At 40.5% G+C, this 23360-nt stretch overlaps 1 protein-coding gene across 2 annotated transcripts in view; it reads right to left on the reverse strand.

The window, feature by feature from the left end:
- The window catches only part of grid1b (glutamate receptor, ionotropic, delta 1b), a 406477-nt gene that overhangs the window by 11863 nt on the left and 371254 nt on the right, over positions 1–23360 (reverse strand). For both annotated transcript variants that reach the window (XM_055042755.1, XM_055042754.1), the window contains exons 13-16: positions 22188–22326; positions 13118–13313; positions 8890–9056; positions 3338–3578 (exon numbers count right to left, since the gene is read on the reverse strand). In XM_055042755.1, coding sequence (XP_054898730.1) covers positions 3338–3578; positions 8890–9056; positions 13118–13313; positions 22188–22326 — 743 coding nt within the window. The remainder of the gene's footprint in view (positions 1–3337; positions 3579–8889; positions 9057–13117; positions 13314–22187; positions 22327–23360) is intronic.

Below are 23360 nucleotides of genomic sequence, written 5' to 3' on the forward strand. Positions count from 1 at the left end.
GAATAAGGGGGGACTTGCTGTTGAAAAAAAATTAAAAAGAACTCAGACTTTTACAGATTTGGCAAAAATTATCTTTGCCATATATAAAATCAGTTGAGTCCTGAAAGAGACTGTTTTTTTTTTTTATCTGTGAAAGGTGCTATACAAATAAAGTTTAGCTTACTTACTGAGATACAGCTGTCAGACTAATAGAGAAGCTTAGCACCTATTGTTCTTTTAGAACTCACATCGTTACATGGATCGGTTATCTGAAACATTTCACCAGCTTTTGTTCTAATCCGTCTGATAAACACAAAATGGAACGTTTTAACCTCGCTGCGGCTCGGCTAAATTCCAGGTCATCGTTATCGGTTTACTGTCAAGATAATTCATTTACGGAAGCTAATTGCATGTTTCATTAGCCTCTGTGTAATTCTCGTTATGTGAAACTGTGGAACTTAATCAGATCCTGTAAGCGGATTCAAGAACATGTCTAAATGATACCAACCCCATTTCTTTGTGTGACACACAAGCTCCTTTTATTTTCTAATTAAATCTGATTGAATGCGTGGCTCGTTCACTGAGGGTTAGTGCATCTGAGCTCTGACGAGACACAGCAAGTGAACAGACAGAAGATCACTTAACTGTTAAAGAAGCTGACGGTAGTGAAAGCCAAATTTGATGTCGATGATTTTGTAGTTCAACAACTCCGCTTTCTGTGCTAAACTGTCGCGATGCTGCATGGGTTTCTGTTGGATGTGCATCTATTTCTTCTATGGCCTGCACTGCACTTATTCACTACTTTTAAACCTGAAAGGCATTATAGCTATGACAATATTTTTGCAGATGGTTGACCACACACGTAATCATAGAAATGTTCATTTTTGGGAAAGAACGTATTGTGCAGCTTATGTTGGTTTATTGACAATGTTACGCCAACACATGAGTGCACATTAACGGTAAGCTCCTTCAGGGAATCTTAGATTGCCTGGAGTTTTCGGAATGCTATTAAGAGTGAGTCTTGCAGGGCCTTGTGCTAAACTTATTGGATTCCGTTTGGGTATATTTTTTAGGGGTGTTAGTGTTCTGATTGATTTCTCAAGCCTAGCTTTAAGAGTTAGCATCTGCGTTGTCTCTGCTCCTGAGGTCGTTAATCAGAAGAGTGCAACAGCATATATTAGCAAACTGCTTAAAGTCTCAGCCCAAGCAGATATTTTGATCAGTAGCTCCTTGGCGTTGGAGTCCATATTATATATTATATATATCATGGCTCCTTTTTTTTTTAATGATGAACATGTGATGTTGACACACAACAGTGCTAAATATCTTTAAAGAAGAACCTTTCTAGTCTTTGAAATCAGTATGAAAGGGCTGCTAGTACATAATAAACTCTATTTCCCAAAAATAGTGCAAATTTTCTGGTAGAATAATATCATGGTGGCGAATAGTGCCAGCAGTGAATTTAAAATGGCCACATTACCGCCGTGACAATTCTCCAACTTCATCAAGACAGTCATTGTAAGGCACTATGGCTGCTATGTGCTTTGTGTCCAGCAAAGAATATCAGCAGTATTAGAAAAAAAAAGATCATACTGTTCATGCTAAAGTACCTAAACAGAGATCAAACATGGAATATGTTGACCCAACTGGACCAATTAGCAAGCAGAAAGAGAAGTTGTGAATGAGTTATTCTGTGCTGTTTTAGAAGCACAGAATTACTGTAGTCTGCCTATAGCTGAATAATGACAGCGGTGGAAGTGAACAAAGCCGTTCAGTGTGTGTTGGCCACGCTTCCAAATATTGAATTATCACTAACAGCCGTCTTGTTTAGGCTGGCATTTCTCTCTCCGGGGTTGAGGATGGTTGTTTACAGCGCAGGTGATTTCCGGTAAGATTCATATCCTTGAACTGTCAAGTTAAATACGGAAAATGTTGGCGACTGGGTAATATTTCAAACTTCAACAGAGTTCACGTTGTAGCAAGCAACCGTTTCTGAATAGCCAAGGCTCCAGAAGGGAATGTTTTATTTTTTCTTATTTTAAAGAGGGTAGATTGTATCCATCTTGTTTTAGGTCAGACACCTCATTCTAATGAAAAATGTGCCAAAGAAAAAACTCTGAGAAAGCTTCAGATATGTGTAAAACCACAACAAAAGATTACAGGACGTAAATAAAGAGAAGAGGAATAGAATAAAATTCCTGTCGTCTGGCAATGCACATTTATCAAATGCATAAATGCTCTCAGCCAAGCTGCAGAAGAATGCTTGTTTTCCTGTTTGCTTGCTTTAGTCATCACAGAAAAGCCCCGACGGCGCCATGTTGAGCTCTCCTCTAGCCTTTTGTTTTTTTTCTTATAGCAGCAAGTCTTTCCAAAACTCAAGGGCCACTAAGGGATTTGTGCTAATTATATCACATTAAAGTTGATCCTCATCAGGCGTCTTTGACAACTTGCGAAAATCTAACCATAACAGCGAGCCATTTATTATTCATCAGGCTCTTATTAAGATGGATTTCAGCAATAAGAACAAATATTTGGACACCACTTGATGGCGTAACTGCTAATGGAACCTGCTTTATGGCTGTTTTTGTCTCCTGATATCTCAGTAAAATTGAGAACGTCCACAAGCATTAAAAAGGTTTGACACCGTTATCCCCAGCAGCCTGAGCAATCACTCATTTTCTTGGCTAATTATCGCCTCCTTTCAGAACCCTTGGGTTAGGGAAATTACCAAAGCTTTACTACAGAAAATGGGTTTGTAACAATAATTCAATAGCAGCTCTTAAATGGTTAGAAAGGCGTCACCGTGGGGATCGATCATTAAAGCCTGTGGTGCACGCTGTGCTTTAGTGAGAGTGAAGGTTTGCTGGGAAACATGCAGGATGTGTTGGAAGGCAGAACCTGGCGTGTTGAGCTAATGAGGGGAAGCAGAGATAAGTTGCTTTATGGGCGAATTAGTAGAAGTAATGGTTGGGTGGAGTATGCTGTGTGCTTCTTGTGTCTTGTGCTACAAAACCAGCTGAAGTCCTTGTTTAGAACAAGGTGAGGGGGGAGTGATGGACGGATAAAAGAAAAAAAAAAAGAAATGAAGCAAGTTAAATCATAAGGGACCAAATTTGATTTCAATTAGTGGCCTGGGCTGATGAGGCACAGAGCATGTTGATCTAACTCTGTCCTACTTTGCCTCCCTCTGTCCTCCAGCCTTCCTCCGCTAACACTACCACCCTAAATCTCTCCTCTACAGCTGGGTGTACTGGAGCTCCACTAAGTCGGGGCTCGCGTCTGCGGCTGGATCCTTAAAGTAGAGTGTGGCAGTGTCTTCCCCCCGCTGGCCCGTCCGCCGGGCCCTATGCTCGGTCACCTCTTTGGGCTGCTCCTGCCGGCAGCGGTTGCTGTTCCACCATGCTTCCAGGCCCGCCACCAGGCAGGCCAGCAAGAGGCCGGCGGCCAGGATGCAGAAGATGCCAGCGAAGCTGTGCAGCTTGAGGGAGCGGCCGTCGGGATGGGTGCTGGCGTGGCTGCTGAGGTCGCAGCGGCCGGTGCGAGGCCACCACTTCTGCTTCATGATGTCCAGGTCGCCTTTCTCCTGCAGCTCCAAGATCCTGATGGAGACAATAGGAATACCACAGAGACATTTTAGCATTGCTTTACGTGGCTACTGGTTTACAGTACATGAAATAAAATAAGCACTGGACACAATGTCATTCTCAATAAATACATTTCTGATCATGCTATTGACAGGAAATTCACACTGGAGGTCGGTAACAACCCAAATAATCCACACAAATAAATCCATTTTTGAATTGAGTTAGAAAGTGAAATATAACCGGAAAATAAGTAAGCCTTCAGTCAACATGAGCTCATTTGTCACAGTTCTTTTGAAAATAACCACCTCAAGGCAGGAATTTGACCATTTCTAAACAAAGAAAATAAGGCTTTCACCCAGCGAAATGATGTATTGTGACTCAAAAGTAAGTGCTTCTTTTAGTTTAAATGAAATACCAGACATTTTTTTTTATCAATAACAAGCCTCCCAAAGATGTGAATACCTGCACACACCTTTGTTACAGTTTCACTAAGAAGAGCAAACACAGTAGACAGCTATGGAGTGTGATGGAAAGGGTCAGAGTAATGCTTTCGAAAATCATCTATGCGTCGAAACATCAGACATGCTTTTTCTGAAATAAATCAGGCCATAAAACCAAAGCCTAATTTGATGTGTTTGATCGGCTCGGCTCAGTGTCAACACGCTGAAGGTCAGCGCACATTGGTTTCCATCCACAGCCTCTCCTCAAAACAAAACAGTTTACCAGCACAAATTCAGCAAAAGCTAAAAAGTCTGCGACGGTTCTTAGTGGCCGGATTATCGAGCAGAACAGTCGGCAATGGAGGTAGCGGGGCAGTTATGGGATGTGGTATTAACATGATGGTTGGGAGCGCGGAGATAATGGCTTCTACGGCGAACAATAGCCCTGCCCTCATTTTAACACTCAGACACATTATCCCTGCGAGTCCCAGAGTGTTGCGCCGAGAAGATGCCTCCGGCTGTTGGACGCCCGCTGAACTGGGCCGGGCCCAGAGCGGAAAATTCATTAAATAAGGAGCAGCTCAGCATTCTCTGAGTGGCACAAATTAAACACAGAGTTGTTTAATTGAAGAGGGAAGGGAAGAAAGAGCGGAGGCACCTCCACGGGGTCGACACAGAGCTGAACGCGACTGCAGCAGGGACCAGACAGGCAAGACAGAGAGGAACCAAACGGTGAAAAAGTTTTCTTAGATCACCACAACAAGCTCTCTATTCACATTGGATCTGGATTAAAAGTAATTTGCTGTGAAAGAGGGAGGGGTTTATGTTTAGATTTTTTCTTTTTTTACATTGCACCCAGTAACTTCTGTGGAGAACCGGAGTTAATCTGTCCACATAAATATCTCAATATTAGCATAGTTTATGAAGACGTTTAAACTTACAGTGAAAAACGTGAAAGATGTGAGTTATTAATATGCTATTGTTAGTCGATGTAGCAAGTTTGCTCCTTATTATATTGATTTGCACCCACTAACTGCAGGAGAAAAAATAGTTACATTTGTAGTTCGCACTACATGTGTAGTGTGGCCACGTTTTTGTGGTTTAGTCCGTCATACAGTTAGCATTACTCTGAAGCACCGATGTCGCTGTCAGATATTGACTCAGACATGCAAAAAATATGTGGTTTAACAGAAATCCAGACTGTACATGATTCAACCATGTTTGTTAAAAAGTTAATTAGATTGTTTGTTTCTGCAATAGCAAGCCATTATCTATAAAAAGTAAATCTAAATGTATGTGAACGTCTGTTCGCATAAATATGAGCCAAACACCAAACCATCATACCGATGTTCAGGGATGTATTTCTGAAGGAACAGCTTTTTAAAAGCACACTACTAAATCCCAACCGGTGAGACAGTAGTACAGTCTACATCACAGATTGTTACACTCTACCTGAATTAAAACACTATAACAAGACTGTTTGCTGTATTTATTTATTTATTATCTGAACAAGAGCAGCACTTAACACTAAACAAAAGAGAAACTTCTGCGACATCCTGTACTTGCAGAATAATTTTTGTTTTTCTCAGACAGCAGGGAACTTTTCAAATTTCTTGGATGCAGTTGATCTCAGCTTTGTGCCTCATCCGCAGGAGCTGAGATGACTGTAATTGCTAAAGCTACTCGACTAGATTTTGTTAGTATGTTAGGAATCGAGCAAAATTTAATATTGAACTTTTACTTTTAATAATCTAAAGTATTATCTTCACACGGCTGACATGTGGTGCAACTTATGGTGTCATGTTTACTTGCATGCCCGCCAACTCTGTGCGGGGAGCAACGTCGCCTCAGCAGTCGCATCAGCAGTCGCATCAACAGCTTGAATGCAAACACAGAAAAACGCCTTTTTGTTGTTGTCTTTTTGCTCCTCTAACCCTCAGAGAACTGCTGGAAAGCTTCAGACGCCGACACCTTCCTCAAACTAATGTGTCACCTCTCTGTGTCGAAGTGTTTCTGCATTTCAGAGGTTTTATCTCTGTCCAGCCGGTGCTGTTGACTCATCGTCCCCTCAAGTCCACGGCTCGTCACATACAGAGAGGACGATCTCAAAGAGAAATGGGATTGTTGCTCAGTGTGCGCCTGACCTCGGAGGATGAAAGAGGAGGACACGGAGCTGGAGCCGGAGGAGGAAGAGGAGAGCCAAAGTGGGAGGAGGTGTAAATGACACTCGTGCGAAGACGCCCCTGGCGTCAACGTGGTGCGAAACACGCCGGAGAGCGATTTTCCCAGAGCAACAAAAGAACCTGCAGCACAGCGGTCGCTGCTGCTAATTCTTTGTGTCAACATCTATATTAACACTAAGACTCCACCTTTGGTGTGTATGTATATTTCGTACTCACAAAGCAACAAAGAGTGTTGCTTCATGTTCATGTTAGGAAACAAAATTGGCACATATACTACTGCTGTTTGAAAATCAGGCCGGCTGATCACTGATGTCCCAGGCTAGTTCTTTATGTTATTTAGCCAATTTGTTGTTTGTCATTCTCAGTTCTTTGAACCTGTTGCCCAGGCTTTACTGTTCTCTTCCACCTAAAGCCTCTACAGTAATAGGTTAAGGTGACTGGATTGTTAAGTAAAACAGTTCAGCGCCCAGAAGACATTTAGTCTGTTTAAATACTTGAATGCAACATTCAAATTTCCTATCATTATACATTGTATGACTTTTCTAACAATTTTCTTTGACTTTAGCGAAGGTTGTATTTACAAACCTTTCTTAGATGAGATCTTATTGTCCCAGATAAGAGTAATTAATAAAGCTCATTTACCATTTCCTCAAACTGCATGCTGCATTTCCCCACAGTGTTATAAGTTTTTTTAATCTTAAGTGTCTTAATGTCTGAGAGTAAAAAACATAGAAAGCAAAAAGAGGTTCACTGTGGTCAGATAATCTCCCTGTATGCAGATGACACTGGTTTCTTACTTTCTAGTTTCAACAGGCTTGTATTGTATAATTGCAACTTTTGTATGCTAAACCCACACACAATACTGCAGCAGTATACCAAAAATACATCCTGCACCTAATAAAAGTGGTCATCTTATGCAAAGGAGCAGGTGGGTTATCGCTTTAATGTTTTCAAATTCAAGTAGAAAAAATAAGTAAATCAATAGCAGATGGATGAGAAAGTGTTCAGATTTAAGTGATCTCGCTGCTAATGACGTAATAATGCGGAGATTATAACCAATCTGCAAGATTTTTTATAATCTCACTGGGATCAATTTGTGTTTGATTAGGGGAGGAAAAAAAAGCCCCAGACCTTTCTCTGCAGCCGCCTGGCTTCATCTGAGGAAGATGATCCAACTTCCTTAAATTTCACGGATTTGCTCAGACATCTGCCTCGCAGAGACGAGGTGAGTAATTAGCACATGTACTTCTGTTTACATTCACACACCATGAGTAATCCTGTTTTCTTCGCAACAACGCGGCTTAATGCGAGCTCCTTTCATGTGAGCCTAATTGACTTCAGCCTCGAAGGCGTTATTGATTGAACAGCGAGAGCACGACCGGCAGGAGATGTTTCTTATCTCCCGATCTTTTAACGCGCAGGTTTAAGAGTCAGTCGGTCTGACACCACTTCATCTTCCAGCAAGAATGTTCCTCGTTAAAAACTCTGCTGTAATTTGCAGAGACGGGCGGCTCAGTGAGACCCTTTACTCATCATCACAGGCTTTTTAAGATGATAATAAACTCTTAAGGTCAACAACGTGAATTAGATAGAAGAAAAAGCCTGCAACCTCCATCATCGTCTTTGGTTTTCCTGGCTCTGATGAGTGTCAGCTGAAGATTCACATTCAGCTATCGACAGATAACTGTAATAGATCTCAGCTCAAACCTCTGAGTGACGGCGACCCCTACAATTTAGTCTTCAGCTGGTCTGTACATCTATTCTTTTAAAAATATTAACAATACTTTGAGAGTATCCTGGTGAAAAAATATATCTTTAAGTGTATTTTAAATACTCTTAGCATGTTAGTATGTTAAACATATTAACATGTTTAGAATTTTAGTATGTTTAACATACTAAACATCCATTTTTTCTGAAATGCATGTATGTACTAGAAATTACATAGTAATTATTATACTTTTAAAAAAAGCTGAAAATTGTAAAAATTGTAACAGGAACTACAGCCGAGAGAAAACACAAGTTCTGAAGCAGCTGCAGTTTCCTCATGAAACAACCACTGGTGGAGACTGCAGATTTTCTTTTTTGTTCAGCGGCAGGTTTGTACAAAAGCTGTGAGACACGCTCAGCGACAAATAAAAACTTTAACTCAAAGACAACAATGTAAGTTTCTCAGTCATTTGTACCCACATCTTCTGATGTGATGAATGTTAAAGTATCTCAGACTAGATACAAATAATTGCAGAAGAACATGCTGCAACCTCAAACCATCAGTGAAGACAGGATGTAATGAGTTTTTGGGGTGTAAAAAAGAAAGATGGAGGAAGAAAAGAAATGTGTGTTATGTCTTTATGTCTATAAAATAGCAGCATATTTGTGTTACCAACTATAGAGTCCCCCTAGTGGACTGGAGGACTTCTGTTTTAGGGCAAGTAAGGACCAAGCAAGTTTGCAGCATTCCATAGTTGCCGTTTTTCTTGCTTCTATTTTCCCATTTTTTTAACATATTCTGTGATAAAAACAATTTTTGTCTGCTGCATTTTGCTGCTGCACTCAAGTATTTTCGAGTTTTCACCATTCGTGTGTTTGCAGCGAGTTTTGCTGTTCGCTATGCAGTTGCACCTTTCGGCCACTATATCAGGAGGTCCAAAAGAAGCATTCTGTCCTTTTCAAAGATTCCCTCATCATTGTGGTGTGTTCACTCACTTCTGAGAGAAGAGGTCTCTGTATGGGCTGCCGTGCTGCATGGCGATGCCGTAGCCCTTGCTGCTCATGCTGTTTCCTGAAACCGTGATGGTGCAGTCGTCATCCGTCAGCGCTGCATACTCCAACACTGCCATGTCCCACAGGAAAGCGTAAGGACTCTTCTTTGCCTGGAGCACGAAGGAAAAAATACAATGTAGAAATAGAAATTTGCTCAAATTTGGTCCAGATTTCTGCTGCAGGTTCGGTCCTGACCCGACCGACACCAGGGAGAAAACAGGATAAACCTTGTGATAACAGAAGCCTCTCTTTCAGCTAAAGAGAGAGCTGAAAGAGACAAATAAATTTTGTCAAAACTCTGAGTCTACATGAATACATTATTTTCTAAAAATCATTGGCCTTTTCCTCCAGTTTATTTAAGCTGGCCAAGAATAGCAGCATTAAATAAAAATTTTGTTATAACACCCAGTCACAATGAACACAGAGAGGTAGTAAAAAATAGAAATACACTGAAGTAAAACAACTGTACTTCTGGAACTTTAATGTGATGGGATCTATCTACCTGTCTGTCTCTTTCATAATCCAGACTAATAGAAAGCCTGCACTTTGCACATCAACAATCCCTCTGAAAAACAATCTAACTAATCTCATCTAACTGCATTGATTCACTGGGAAAAACTACATCTAAAGACTAGCGGATGCTCTGACGTTTTCTCTCCTTTATATCCCAAACAATGTTTTTGATAACAACGCATTGGGATGACGCCCAATGTGGGTTCTTTATTATCGGTTCTGGTTTTGACAGAAATTTGTTGCAGTTGATCTCCGCCTCAAGCTTTTCATCACTTTTGAATGTTTTTAAAAGATTTTTTTTTTAATACAACCTGCTTCAGAAGAGAGTGCAAGTCAGACGTTTTTATAATTTGTTTGACTTGTTTTCTTTCCCAAGATAGAAAAACGTAAAAGTTCGATAGCCATTATTTTTTCCTCCCCCTTTAAGTCTTATGAACAAGTAAGATGTTTGCAGGAGTCAAAGTCAGGGTTTTAAACCACAACAACATTGCATCATTTCCAATTGTAGCGGTGGAAAGATCATGTTGTGAGGTTGTTCCATGGTAGGTGGTGCTGATGCACTGCACAAAGTGGATTAACATTACAAAAAGGGTCATCATACTTGTGTTTGGCATTAGAATGGCAAATTAGCATCAGATACACACCACAACTTGACTTAAAATGGGAAAAACTGGCTAGAAAAAATTGCACACTGTGCTAAAACTATGCTCGGCGTGACATTGTCTTTTGTCTTCATCTACTTCTTGTTTAATGACAGTTCAATGGAGCCTTACAACCACTAACTGGTAAGGAGTGTGAACCGAATGTTGGCAAAAGAAAAAAAAAAAATCCTACTATCCTATCAAACCAATTACAATGTCTTAAAATGTATTTATTTATTTCTTGAGTCTGTCTGAAATAGATCATATTTTGACTGATTAGTTAAAACACGAAACAAAATAAAACTAGGAATGGAAATACACAGCTAGGATTCTAACCTGGCCAACGCAATCCCATGGAATTCCACTCAATGCTCAAGCTAAGAGCTCTCTTAAGGCCTAAGGTGCTTTGTGAATATCTTATCATACTGAGGTAAATGTCTAACAAAAATTGTGTAATTTGAAAACTTTTAATTTTTTATTTTTTTTTACAAATATTTGTAAACTGACATACAAGTTCATGTATACTGTAGTATATGTTTGAACCTGTACAAATAATTTTGCCCATGTGAAGATTAGAGAAAATCCAAAACTTTTAACTTGTGAACCCGGTTCGGGTTTTCAAAACCCACCGAATTCGCACGATGCATCACCAACATAGGAAGCTTGAAATGAATCAGAAATAGATGAACATAAAACTCCTGCGAGGTGTTGTAGGTATTCTCATTTGTGGCGTTATTGTGTACCGCTCTTGCTTGCTCCCTGTTAAAGATAGATAAACCCAGTGTTAGCTAATCTTCTTCCTGCAGCAATGAGCCAGAAGCTGATGCTTAACGGATTTGGTTCCGTTACAGTGTCAAGAACACGCCGATATGCGATACTGTTGCCGAGAACAGAAGGCTTTGTCTGTGTTGTGCTGCAGAGGCGGTCTGTCGGAGGTGATGGGTAAGGATGAGGTGACAGTAACACTCAGCGGCAGCAGTGTGGTTTAAGTGGATGAGAACGTGGGTGTTTTCACTGCATCAGCAGCGCTGCTGCAGGACTTTCTGCCTCCACCGTTTTGACCTGTGTGAATGAAAGCACATTGTTCTGTCCCGCATGTTCTCTCCAGAGTTACACAAAGACGTGTTTTTAGATCATTTCGTGCTGTTGCCATCCTCTGATGTGCGGCATGCAGCTGCTGCTGTCGGCTTCACGTCTCATCACTGCTCACAGTCTGCAGCCTGAGTGAGATACTGCTTTTTAGCGGCGTTTGAAGTAACACGCAGCAGAAAGAAGATTTTAAAGAAGAAAGGAAGAGAAAAGACGAGCTTGGAGGAAGCTCGGCTTCACAAATATCATCGTAGGCTGTACCACTACTGCAGAACTGCAGTGGCTGCAGTACAGTGAGAGCATCTGTCCAACAGCTGAAACTAGTTCCAAACTGAGTCATCAACTGGTCAATTAGGGATGCAAACAATTAATTGGTTTCTGAGTCATTGTCAGTTAATGGATTAGTAAAGTAAAATCGATTCCAATCGATTAACGAATAATGTCCGCTTCCGGTCTTTTGGTGTTTCAGTTTGGTGGCCATCCAGTGGAGAGCGCTGTTGGTCATCCTTAACCACAGCCAGTTGATAGAGGAATAAAGATGGCGGAGCCACACCACAACAGGAAAGAGAAATAGTTCAATCTGAGTCCGGTGTGGGCTGGAAAGTGAGCTTCATGCTTTTCTGTTTTGAAACCAAACACTCAACAAGCTTCTTAAATTCCACCTTAATAGCACTAATTCATCCAAATTTACCAATGTGCTACCAAGGTCAGGATGTGATGGCAGAGAAGCAAGGAGGTGAAACATTAAACATCTAAACCTGATAAAAATGTTGTGCTTGTATCTTCAGTTAGCTGCACAGAGACAGATGTCTTCAACCCCCAATGGGAGGAAGAAAGGAGTTGGAAAGGTGAGAGGGACAAGTTCCTCAATGTGACAAACTAGTTAAGTCAGAAACACTACCGAGCGTTATATTGCTGCTAAAGTTGGTTCTGAAAGCTGGTGACCCACTGCAGGACTAAATTTATTCACATGACTTTTCATCCTCTGACCCTTTCTATGAGGTCAATTGCTCATATTTTATTTCATAGTCGCTATCTCGACAAATTCAAAATTTGATTTCAGCTTTGTTTTGAAGGTAAACGTGAGACTCTCTCTTGACACTATTGTTGTTAAGGTGCCTCAGTGCATCCTAATGAACTGAACAACCAGTTGCAGGACTGGAGGTTCCAACACTGCCTGTGAAACAGATGAAAAACTGTCTGTGTACGGACTGGTTTGAGGGGGAAAACGTCAGCGCTTCCAGAGGGAGGCTTGTCATGCAAAAGGCTGAATAATGGAGGCGCTCAAAGCCGATTTGTCTCTGAAACTAATTTGTCATTGGCTTTTTGGAAGATCTACGAGCATAATAACGCGCAGCGGCGGGGCACTGGTCCTGCTTTCACACGCACACACACGGGATACTGCCTAACTAATTGGTGCATTGTTCAACCGCGCTTGCAATTAAGTAATAGATAAACAGATTAATATGTGTGTTTGCCTGCTGTGAATGAAATGAGGAGAGTGTGCATGTTTTAAATGACTACTGATGATAATTTGGGTTCACGCAAACAATTTACAATAGGAGTTCTTTTGTTGTTTGTCCCCCACAGACTCTGAAGGCTGTTTCTCGTAAACATCCTGTTTGCGTATGACAGATTAATTCAGGTTTAATCTAATGCGACAATTTGGCTTTGGTCCAGCAGAGATTAAATTGCAGGCAACAAAAATCTCTTTCAGATAAAACTACACCAACACCAACATTGAATAGTGTTGCTGTTTAAAAAATCTGCCATTTGTATTAAACAGTATTTCATGTGATACCCCCAAAGAAAACCCAACCGGAAGCATTTAAGTACAGTCCAGCTCCGTACAATTGTGTTTTTTTTTTTAAATAAATGTAATTATTTTTTTTACCCTCATGACATTTTCCACAGACCGAGACACAAACCTTGCGGATGCCTTCTGATGGGCTGGACACGGAGTAGTCCATGCCGTCGTTCTTGCTGATGGTTCTCCACAGCTCTGCGTACGTGCTGTCCTGCTCCAGAGGGTTTGTGCCTTTATTCCTGAAGTAGTCGTAGACGGCGGAGTCTCTCACGGTGCCGTACTCCACGTCGATCTGTCTCGCCAAGTCCTGGAATGACCTGTAGGACGCATAAAAAAGACAAGAGTCATTGTTAATGGGCAGCGTGTCTCTCAGTTTCAATTTTGCTGCTGGCTCCCTCCGCCTGCCCCCCCAAGTTGTTAATGAGGTATGGCTTCCATTACCACTGGTAATGCAAAAAAAAAAAAGGAAAAGAAAAGAAAATTAATTAATCTTTTACAACAGTATTGCTGGAAATATTCGAAAAATTTACTTTTAATTTGAATGCATTTGTTTAGTAGTGAAGAAAAACATCCATGTAAGTAAATTACCAGATATTTTTTCCCTGTTCATTATTTCTTTCCATGTTTTTTTTTTCTTTTAATCATAGAATAATTTTGCAACCCCTAACACTTCTTGCAAATAAATAACTTTAAAGTTTTGTTGTTTTTTTTTTTGTTAGTTAGTTAGAAATTACTTGGTAAAGTGAGTCAGGGTGTGTGGGAACTTTTAATTAGTACGTTTCAGTTTCCCAGGGATATAAATATGATGCGTCACAAATAAAAGAGAAGCGAACCTGAACATTCAGGTCAACAACTGTACAAAGATGGCTGAGGATCCATCACACATAGTGAAGAGGTGGGTAAAGGTCTCCAAAGGTCACTGATAGAGAACTGCCACTTGTGGCATCTTGGGGTCCCCAAGTCTCCATGAAAACCACGAGACACCATCTTCAGTAAAAGTCGGTACACATCTTCAGTAACAAACTAGAGATGTTTGTTACCATGTTTGTTGCATTCTTTTTTTGTAATGCAAAAAGAAATGAAGCACCTCAAATGTAACATATATGTTTTTTTTTTATATAATTCAAGTGAAAAATTAATCTATTTGCGGGAAAGAAATCCCTGAGTTCGGTCTGATTGAAAACCTGTGGGCAGAGCTGAGATGATGTGCGAGAGCAAGGAGAGTAATAACCTGACCAAACAGCTCTGTCAGACGAAATATCCGGCAAAACGTTTAAGTGACATGTTTGGACGAACTCCCGAAATGTTTAAGACAATTCAAACTTTTAACTTCGAAGCAGGTAAAGAGAGAAATATGAATCAATCTTCTGGCATTCATCACAAGATGATAGTTATCCCATGTGGCCTGGAACAGGAAATGTTGAGTCAGTGAGTCTCAGAGGTTTTACTTCCAGCAGAAACAGAAAATGGTATACTGGCCTTTATGTACTTCCTTAATTCCAGCCCTGTCTTGGTCCCCAACATGTTTCCTACATGACTAATGATGCACCCAATTTTTCTTCAGTAAAAACTATTTCTGAGGAACAGCAGACATCTTGTTTTATGTTCCATTACCTGACCAAGAGGAGGACGGCGTTTGGCTCTGACCGGTCATACATACCCCTGTCTGGGAAGTAAAGTCTGGGCGAAAGGCACAACGGTTGTCAGTCAAAGTGGAGACATCTCCCCTCTGCCGGAGTCTGCAGACGATGAGTCTGCATCGTGCGCACTCCTCCGTCTTGAGTGCTCACTGTTTCGCTCTGCAGGGCCGCGCCGCGCACTCCGACGCCTCGTCCTTAATGCTGCGACGGGGATTCGCTGATGAAAATGTCAGCTTGAATTTGATACTCGGGAGGAGAGGAGGCAGAAAAGGGATGGGGCTGTGCGTCACGGAACAGGTAGCAGATGGAAAATGAGAGATAACATTCGCTACACACGCGGCGGATAAATGATGATGCACCTGAGCTGCGAAGGTTCTGTCAGAAATCTGCTCAAGCATTCAAGCTTGGGAAAGATGGGATTTTTTTCTTCCTCTGAAGAAACATTTGAGTTTTAAATCAGTCTCTTCCTCAGGTCTCAGAGGATCACAAAGTCCCTTACAGCTTCAGCAATTTGAAAAAAAGAAAAGAAATGAGACTCATCCGTCGCTCCTGGAATCACAGTCAGTTTGATGAGACAAAAGTCTGCTCTGTGTCGTGACTTCCCTGCGAAGCTCAATCTGGAGTTCATTATCGTTTTAGCACTAATGTGCTTGCACTTCACTGTCAGCGGATTTCATTTTTAACAGTCCAATATGCTGCAGATTTCTTCCAGGATTGTCCTGTATTCTTCCCAGCAACTGGCCAGATTCCCTTCATGTTTCAACAAGTGGACAGCGTGTTTTTTTCCTGTTGCCCTACGACCAAAAAGGCAACGTTTGTTGAGTGCAAGATTAAAGGCTGTCCAATCAACAGGTTATCCCACCTGCAGCTCCTCCCGAGTGACCGTGAAACTCTTGGCTGCTTTCCACTCATATCAGCAGGAAGGGCGGTGACAATATTCCCTCTGTTGCTGGTCAATTCATTGTGGTGCAGACACTTCAAGTCTGGTTTAGATTATTTTACATTGCCATGAAATAACTGCTAATCATCTATCAATGTCAGTGTTAGTAGTGCTAATGGTGATGAGAGATGAAGCAGTTTTGCAGATTACAGCAGGAAATATCCTGGTTAACACAAAATACATTTTAAAAATATCAGATTTTGGTTTTCTGCTTTTTACTAGTAAGGCCAAATTGGTTCGCTGATGTTTTGTTGCTACTTTGCAGAAGCAAAGCATCACCAAAGGGACACATTTAATTTTAAAAAAACAAAAAGAAAAACAGGGTGGACTCAGAAAAGCTTTGATCGGCTGACCTGCGCAGGGCGCAAAAAAATATTTTTGGAAGGGCAGATTCAGTCCAAATCAACAATTACATTGGAAGCAACCATCCAGTGATAAACTGCTGATTTATACCTGAGGAAGTGAATCTGCAGTGGCTTTAAGTCAAAAGAAGCTGAGAAAGTTTGCACATGTGCAGAAGACGCTGGATATGCCATGCAAAGGATGTTGCATAGAGCGAGGAGGAACAGAGGAAAGGCAAACAAATGAACCAGATGATCCACTGTGGCGCCCCCTAGAGGGAGAAACTCAAGGAAGATGACAAATAAGATGCATCTTTTAGGATTTTTGTGTAACTCTACACTGGACCAAAAAACAAATTAAAGCAGCAGTTCCTATGTCTGTCAGGGAATTACTAAAAATTGAAAGGAATGTAAAAAAAAAAAAAAAAGACCTTGACTGTCTCTATGATTTACAGTTTCACACTACTTTCTGATGCAGTAGTTGCTCCTGCACTTCCCGATTTCAAGTTAAAATGCACCCAAGAGGGCGTCTTTACTTCACGACTGCCTGCACAACAGAGAACTGGCTGCCGTGAAAATCTTCCAGACTTGGAAAGACTTCAGACTTCCCGGATCAATGATTCTCTTTCAGCACCTACAACAGCAGCAGCAGCAGAAGAGAGCAGACTTGAGATCAGCTAATCACTACTCTGCACCAAGCTGGGTAGTTCGGTCATGAATATCGAGCAGCGTTTAGTTGCTTCTGACCCCGTGGTTCAGAGCCGTGAGGCGTGTTTGTTTCTCGGCCTGGACTGTAAATACGGCTCCAGAGCCGATGACGCTGGAATCAGAAGATAAGCAGGCTGTGATGTTCCACCGCCGGGGGTTTTATCAGGGCGGAGACAGCGACGAGAAGAAAATAACACGCTACATTTGATGTCCGCCGTGCAGACACTTGAGGACACTTGACATGGTTCACCACGCTGGAGTTGGAGTCTAGCAGAGTTTCTGAGGCAAAACGTGTCCAGGTTTATCCAGGAAAAAAAATTCTGATGTTTTGTAAAACATCTCAAATCTGTTTTTTTTTTTTTTTTAAAGATTTACATGAAGACATGGAGAGTAAATAATAATAATAAAAAATGCATTTACTTTTTTACATTTTCCAATTATTGAAGAAAAAAAAAGTATTACATTCATTGTCGACTTAGTGAAATAAAACTACTTCGGTCCAGATAATTACTTCAAAACTAAATAATAACGTTTTGATGAAGTTAACTATTGCTACTTTTGAAATTATACTGTTGTACAAATGTATTATATTGTAAGTACTGCATTTCTTTGAGAAGTTATGAGTCTTTTTACACAAGTTACTGAAAAATCTGCTTTCTACTCTCATAGCCTGAAATCTTATTCACCATATTGCATTGTAGCATTTACAGATTATGTTGGAATAACATAATCTGTTTGTGAAACAAACTACCAAACCTTTATCAATGCAAGTACAAAATCACATTGTCAGGTAAATACTTTAGTTTGTTTTTTTTTCAGTGGGAACAAACCTCAGTTCAGTTTAAGATCTCTGATCAGCCTGTCATGTGTCGGACAAGCATTTAGAGCTCTACTAACTGGAAACTTTAAAAAATTCGAAGCTGTTCTGATTAATAGACTTATTACTGGAGCATGTTTGCTCTCTGTTCTATCACAGCCTTCATCTTTTCCTGCTTTTACTTCACAAAACGGCGGTGCTGACCCTGCGCTGCGGTCAGAGGCCGAATGCTTTCAATACAGCACAAATCCTAATTAGTTTGGCTTCTGGAACATTCAATTACCAGCAAACTGAGCACGTTGAGTCAACGAGGTTCAGCCAGTGCACTGTGAAGACGAAGGTCGTCAACTCCATTCATTTATGCATTCAGCTAGTTTTCATTAAGGGAGCCGCAGCACACCTGAACTCATATGTTGCGAACGACTTTTTAGGTCGCGGATGGAAAAGATTTCACAATGAAGTGGATATTTTAGCGCCGCTTTCTTATTTCACAGTGCGCATTGTTTTCTTTTTAAATTACTGTGAAGAGAGAGAAACTTTGAGAACCAAACAAAGCTATTGTTTTTTTTTTATTTTTGGTAACTGCTTCAGAATAACCTCTCAGTGCATTTCAGGCTTCAAGATGTCTCCTTCTGAAGAGAGTAACAGAGTCTCGTTGGCAGAAATGTGAAACGTCTAACTTTGATAGTCGATGAATATGAGTGCATCTGCTCTCTTTTTTTAAAAATAATTATCCAACAACCTTAAGGCTAAAATAAAGAGTAAATGCTGCAAATATTGACTAAATATTGAAATAAATCCATGGCAGTAACTTATTTGCTAACTAAATCCTTTAAAACTTCAAAAGTATTAAGATTGCTCTTTCAAATATGTACGTATATCTGATATATATATATATATATATATATAATATATATATATATATATATATATATATATATATATATATATATAAACACCTGCCTCTGTCTTGTTTGAATTTAATTTTTTTTATTCCTTTGGTTAAAAAAAATCTGAAACCAGAGACTGTTCCAGCAAGTGCTCCTTCAAGACAAAGTGAATTTAAAACAAAAGAAAAAAAAAACTTTTGTAGTTTCTAACATTACAAAAACGCTCAGCAGTCCTCCTCCTCCTCTCCCTCCTCCTCAATTTTCCACCTCCCTGAATCTCCAAGTTTCTGATATTCAACGCAGCAGGTTTCACTTGTGTGAGCTGTCTTTAAAAGAACAGGCTCACATGTTTTTCAGAACTTTTGTCTCCTCTCTGATATCCAGCTTTATAATGAGCACCAACGGAGCACCAACTATGAAACTACGTCTTCAGAACAGCAATTCAATACAGGAAAAAAAATACAATAAATTAAACTAACAGAGATTTGGGATTTGATTACTTTGTTTGCAGTTCTTTCATTTTACTTCTTAAACCTCTCAAGCAAATCACAGACCCCTCAAATTTCTTTTGTTGGTATATTTTGCATATATAATGTAATTTATAAAACATGACCGTAGAAGAAAAATAAGCCGTGTAATTTTAAAAAAGACAGCAGGATGCAGCTTTTATCCGGAGAGAATAATCTAGTGGCAGATCGATCCACGTTTCAATGATCCACATAAACATTCAGAAAAGTCATAATGAACCTCAACCAAAGAAAAACATCAGAAAGAACTGCGACAATCCTGCTCTTGGTCTCCAAAAAAATATTATTTTCTCTTTCAGCACAAACTCTGCAGAAATCTTTTCTGAAATGTTGTGGGAATTACTACTAAATTTACCACAGAAGCCAGGTGACTCACTTCAGTAAACAGCTGACGAGCCACTTCCCTCAGACAGGGAAACTTCAGGATGACCAATTCCTACCATCCACCTGCAAAGCTGGCCAGATCAGAGAGGATATGGAGCAACTTCCTGTTTTCAACATAAGACATTCAAGACCAATTTATACGCACAGCAGAGAAATCCAATTCAACCACACACTTCTACAACAAGCTTCTGGCATCATTCTTGGTGGATATTTGGCCAATTTCCTACATCGAAGAGGTAAAGTTAGCTCAAAGTAGTTGGTTTCCTGTTTTTAAAACCGGTTCACAAATGTTCAACAGGATTTCGGGTGGACCCATTTTGAAGCTTAATCTCATTGGGGTTTACCGTGTACAAAAGCAGTTTGGATGTATGTTTGGCGTTTAACTTGTTCAAAACACTTCATGTTCCAACCATCTTGCTGTGGATTTGAGCTGAAGTTGAAAAATTTGGATACAGTGAGTTTTTATTACAATGAAGCCCTGCTATTCACTGGGGTTACAGACTTAAAGATAAAATCTGTGAGTACTCTATATCCCCCTAAAAAATCCTTTTAATTGCCAATTTTAGTGGTTCAAAGCCAAACACATATGAATAGACACAGGGGAAACCGAATTAAAGGCACTCCAGGGTTGGTCTGCTTTGCGAACGCCTGCCACTAGCGTGTTAAGTAGCATTTATGTTCCAGAAAAAAATCTAGGTGAGTATTAAACCGCAAAAAGCTATGCAACGCATCTGTGCAAGTGGTAGTAAAACCGACTGACTGCATGATGGTGCCACAATAATGGTGTTAGCAGTTCCTCTTTGACTCTTCTTCTCTTGCCTGACCCATCTGATCATCAAACTTTTGCCCAAAATTCGGTTGACTGTTCCTTGTGGGGAGCTGGAGCTTCCAGAACAACTTGAAGATGTCGGTCTTCAAGCTCTTGGTTATTTCTTGGTCAGCATTCCCTCCGATTGTGGTGGTATGAAAATGTATTCACTGCGGACAGTGACATTGGTGTTCCTGCAGTCTCCATTTATAGCTGAGTTGAGCCCTGTTTGGCTGGTCTTGTTTCCCCTCTGAAATATTCTGCGTTTACTAGATACAGGTATATGTTTTGACCAACGCGGTGAAAAAATGTGAATAACCTGTAAACAACCTGAAGTTGTTTACAAGAGCTTTTACCAAGTGGTACAAATCTACTAGAAATATTTTCAGGTTTGGACCACGCAATTATTTCAAAAATTGGTCAGTCACATAATAAGCGCCACATAAGAAATACTTCTAATCTTGCATAAATGAGCTCTCATTTGAACGCTCAATAACCAGAAGGTAACATCCTCTGATATTGAAAGGTCAAAATTCTGCTCAGTAACACACAACAAATTAGAGCAAATGCATATATTCAACTCTATTGTTCCAAACATCTTTGCAGTTGTAGGTTGTATCATGACCCAAATTAAAAGACCAAATTCATACGATGAGCAGACTGAAACCTCTGATAACTCTAGCTAATAAAACATGTTTCTGCCAATTTGCTACCCACACAAACCAGCAGGTTCGCTTTATTAAAACATTTATTCCACTCAACTCGATTTGAGTCACTTAGGAGTAAATGAGCTCTAAGAGCAGGATACCCTCACATTGTTTTGCACATCAGGAAGTTATTTCTTAAATACTCTTTTCAAGCAGTATCTTCGTGGCCGTTTTGCTTACTGTTAGATTGCATGCCTAAACAGAGATTGAAGGACACCAAATTAGCAGCTCAGAACTTTTCCTCACAGTCTCTACAATATCTGCAAATTGAAAATCCTCAAAAAACTGAATTATTAAAACCTGTAACACGTATGATGTAGCTTTCACCGCTGTACCAAACCTAAAGTCCCAACCCAGAAAAAAAGAAATAAAAATGACAACTGAATTCAAATCTCATTCACAATGAAATTAATCTGATTATGTAAGACAAAATATTGTAGTAATAATTTCCAAATTGCTCTTCAAAGGGACACTTTGATAAATTATTTCAAGCTCCCTCTCAAGGATCTGCTTTGTCTCCAGATAAGCCAATCAGGTCACCCCCATCTTCCAAAAAACAAATCACCATTTTTAATCTTCTCTTATGAGAATCTCCACACCAACTCACTAACTTTACTGTTTTTGGACATTAAATAAGGCTGCTATTTACCCTCAAATGTTCAGTTTTGATGGGGCAGAAATGTCAGGCTCTGCTAATGATGTTCCAAATGTCATTATGAGCTGCAGACAGAGGCACAGAGCCGACATGCTGTTGTTCTGCAAATGATGGGTTTCCTTGAGAGGCTTACAAGACATAGACATATCTTTAGAAATTTGTCTGCTGTACGTGAAAGGAATGTGTTTTGCTCTGTCATGAAATATTTTTTGTCTTTAATGTATGCATTACATAACACATAACTTTAGTCCTCAATGCGGCCGTCACAGGTTCGATTCCCGGCCTGGTGACCTTTGCTGCATGTCTTCCCCGTCTCTCATTACCCACTTTCCTGTCATAGCACTTTCAAATAAAAGCCACTAAAGCCCAAAAAAATACCTTGAAAAAGTAAAAAAATATGCCTGAAAAATAAATATTATCAAGCAAATATCCAGTGAGCAGCTTAAGCTCGACAGATGTGACCTCTGTGACCTCTGATCCCTGAGACAGGGCATCAACAAACTCCATTCACTGTAACCGAACAACGTTCAATACCAGAGATCTGCTCTTGTGAATATTTAAGACCTAAAAACTATTAAGAAAAAATCTGGAGATTGAAGATGTTTTTTCAGATTTTTTTTTTTTTTTTTTTTTTTGCATTTACATCTAAATAATTCATGTTTACAGGAGTTGCAGACAGAAGCCAGCAGCACGAGATGTGGTTCACCTCAGGGTGAGCCGCTCAGAAAACAGAAAAAAGAGAAGTGCACGTTGTTGTTCGTGTGCGCATGTTACCGTATGGCGTGGTCCATGCGTGACACGGTCAGGTACGCTGCCAAGTTGGCCGTGTACGACGAACACACGATGAGCGTGAAGAGCCACCAGCTGCCCATGACGATCCGCAGCGCCACCGAGCCGACCATGCCGTCACCTCCTGCAAAGAGACGCGCGGCACACGGGGGTCACAGGTCACAATCTGAACACAGGTACCTGTGAGAGGTTTCAGGGCGAAGACACGCCGAGCATCAAGTGGAAGGTGACACAGGTGTTCGGGGGAAACGAGGCGCAGGTACCAGGCCGGCCACCTCTCAGTGACCGCAAAGGTCGAACAGAGAGAGGTGCTTTATCACTGCAAGCACAGAGCTGGAGACTAATCACAGCTGTTGGTTCAAAAGGTTTCCCAGGCAACCTGCCAGACCATAATAGATGCTTCCGGGAGCCTCTGCTGTGAGATTCTGTGAGTGTGTGTTTGTGTGTGTGTGTGTGTGTGAGTGTCTTCCAGCTTATGGATGTGTCTCCAAATGTGTGGTTTGTTTCTGCCTCTGAGTGTCGGTCAGTTGCTGGGCTGATATTTCTATCTCTGTGGGGACACTTCAGCTGAGAAATGTGAAGCTGGGACTTGGAGGGAGGGGGACAAAACAGAATTCAAAATCTATTTTGAGAATGTGACAAGAAGGCTGACTTGTAAAAAGCAGATGCCTTGTAAAATAGTTTGTAAAGTTATTTTGCTGTTTCCATACAAAGAGACAATTTATACCCAATAAAACTCAAATGTGAAAGAGAAATTCAAAGGGAAATCTCGGAAAGTGCAAAATGCAAAACACATTTCGGCTCCCCAAACTTCAGATGTTTTCAGTACAATATTGTACCATATTTGAAAAGGGCGTAAATTAGAGCACAAACTGGTGCTGGAGAGAGAGAAAGGGTTAATGCCAATCACATGCATGTCTTTTAGTCATGTGAGAAATTCTCACCATTCTGGCTAGAATTCACTGGACTAACATATTGACTTCTGAAAGCGAAAGTTTCCAGATATCCACAAGTCTTTTTGAGTGGGTCTGATTCTAGGAAGGTGTGATCAACAATAGGACGTCTATATCTTTAGGATTATGATTGCAGCTGTAAGGAAAGTTATCACAAAGAACTGAAAAGAGAGACTGAATATAAAACAATGACCGGAAGAGATTT

The sequence above is a fragment of the Poeciliopsis prolifica genome, unplaced genomic scaffold (genome assembly GCF_027474105.1).
Source record: "Poeciliopsis prolifica strain line A6 unplaced genomic scaffold, Auburn_PproV2 SCAFFOLD018, whole genome shotgun sequence".
In the NCBI taxonomy this organism is placed as follows: domain Eukaryota; kingdom Metazoa; phylum Chordata; class Actinopteri; order Cyprinodontiformes; family Poeciliidae; genus Poeciliopsis; species Poeciliopsis prolifica.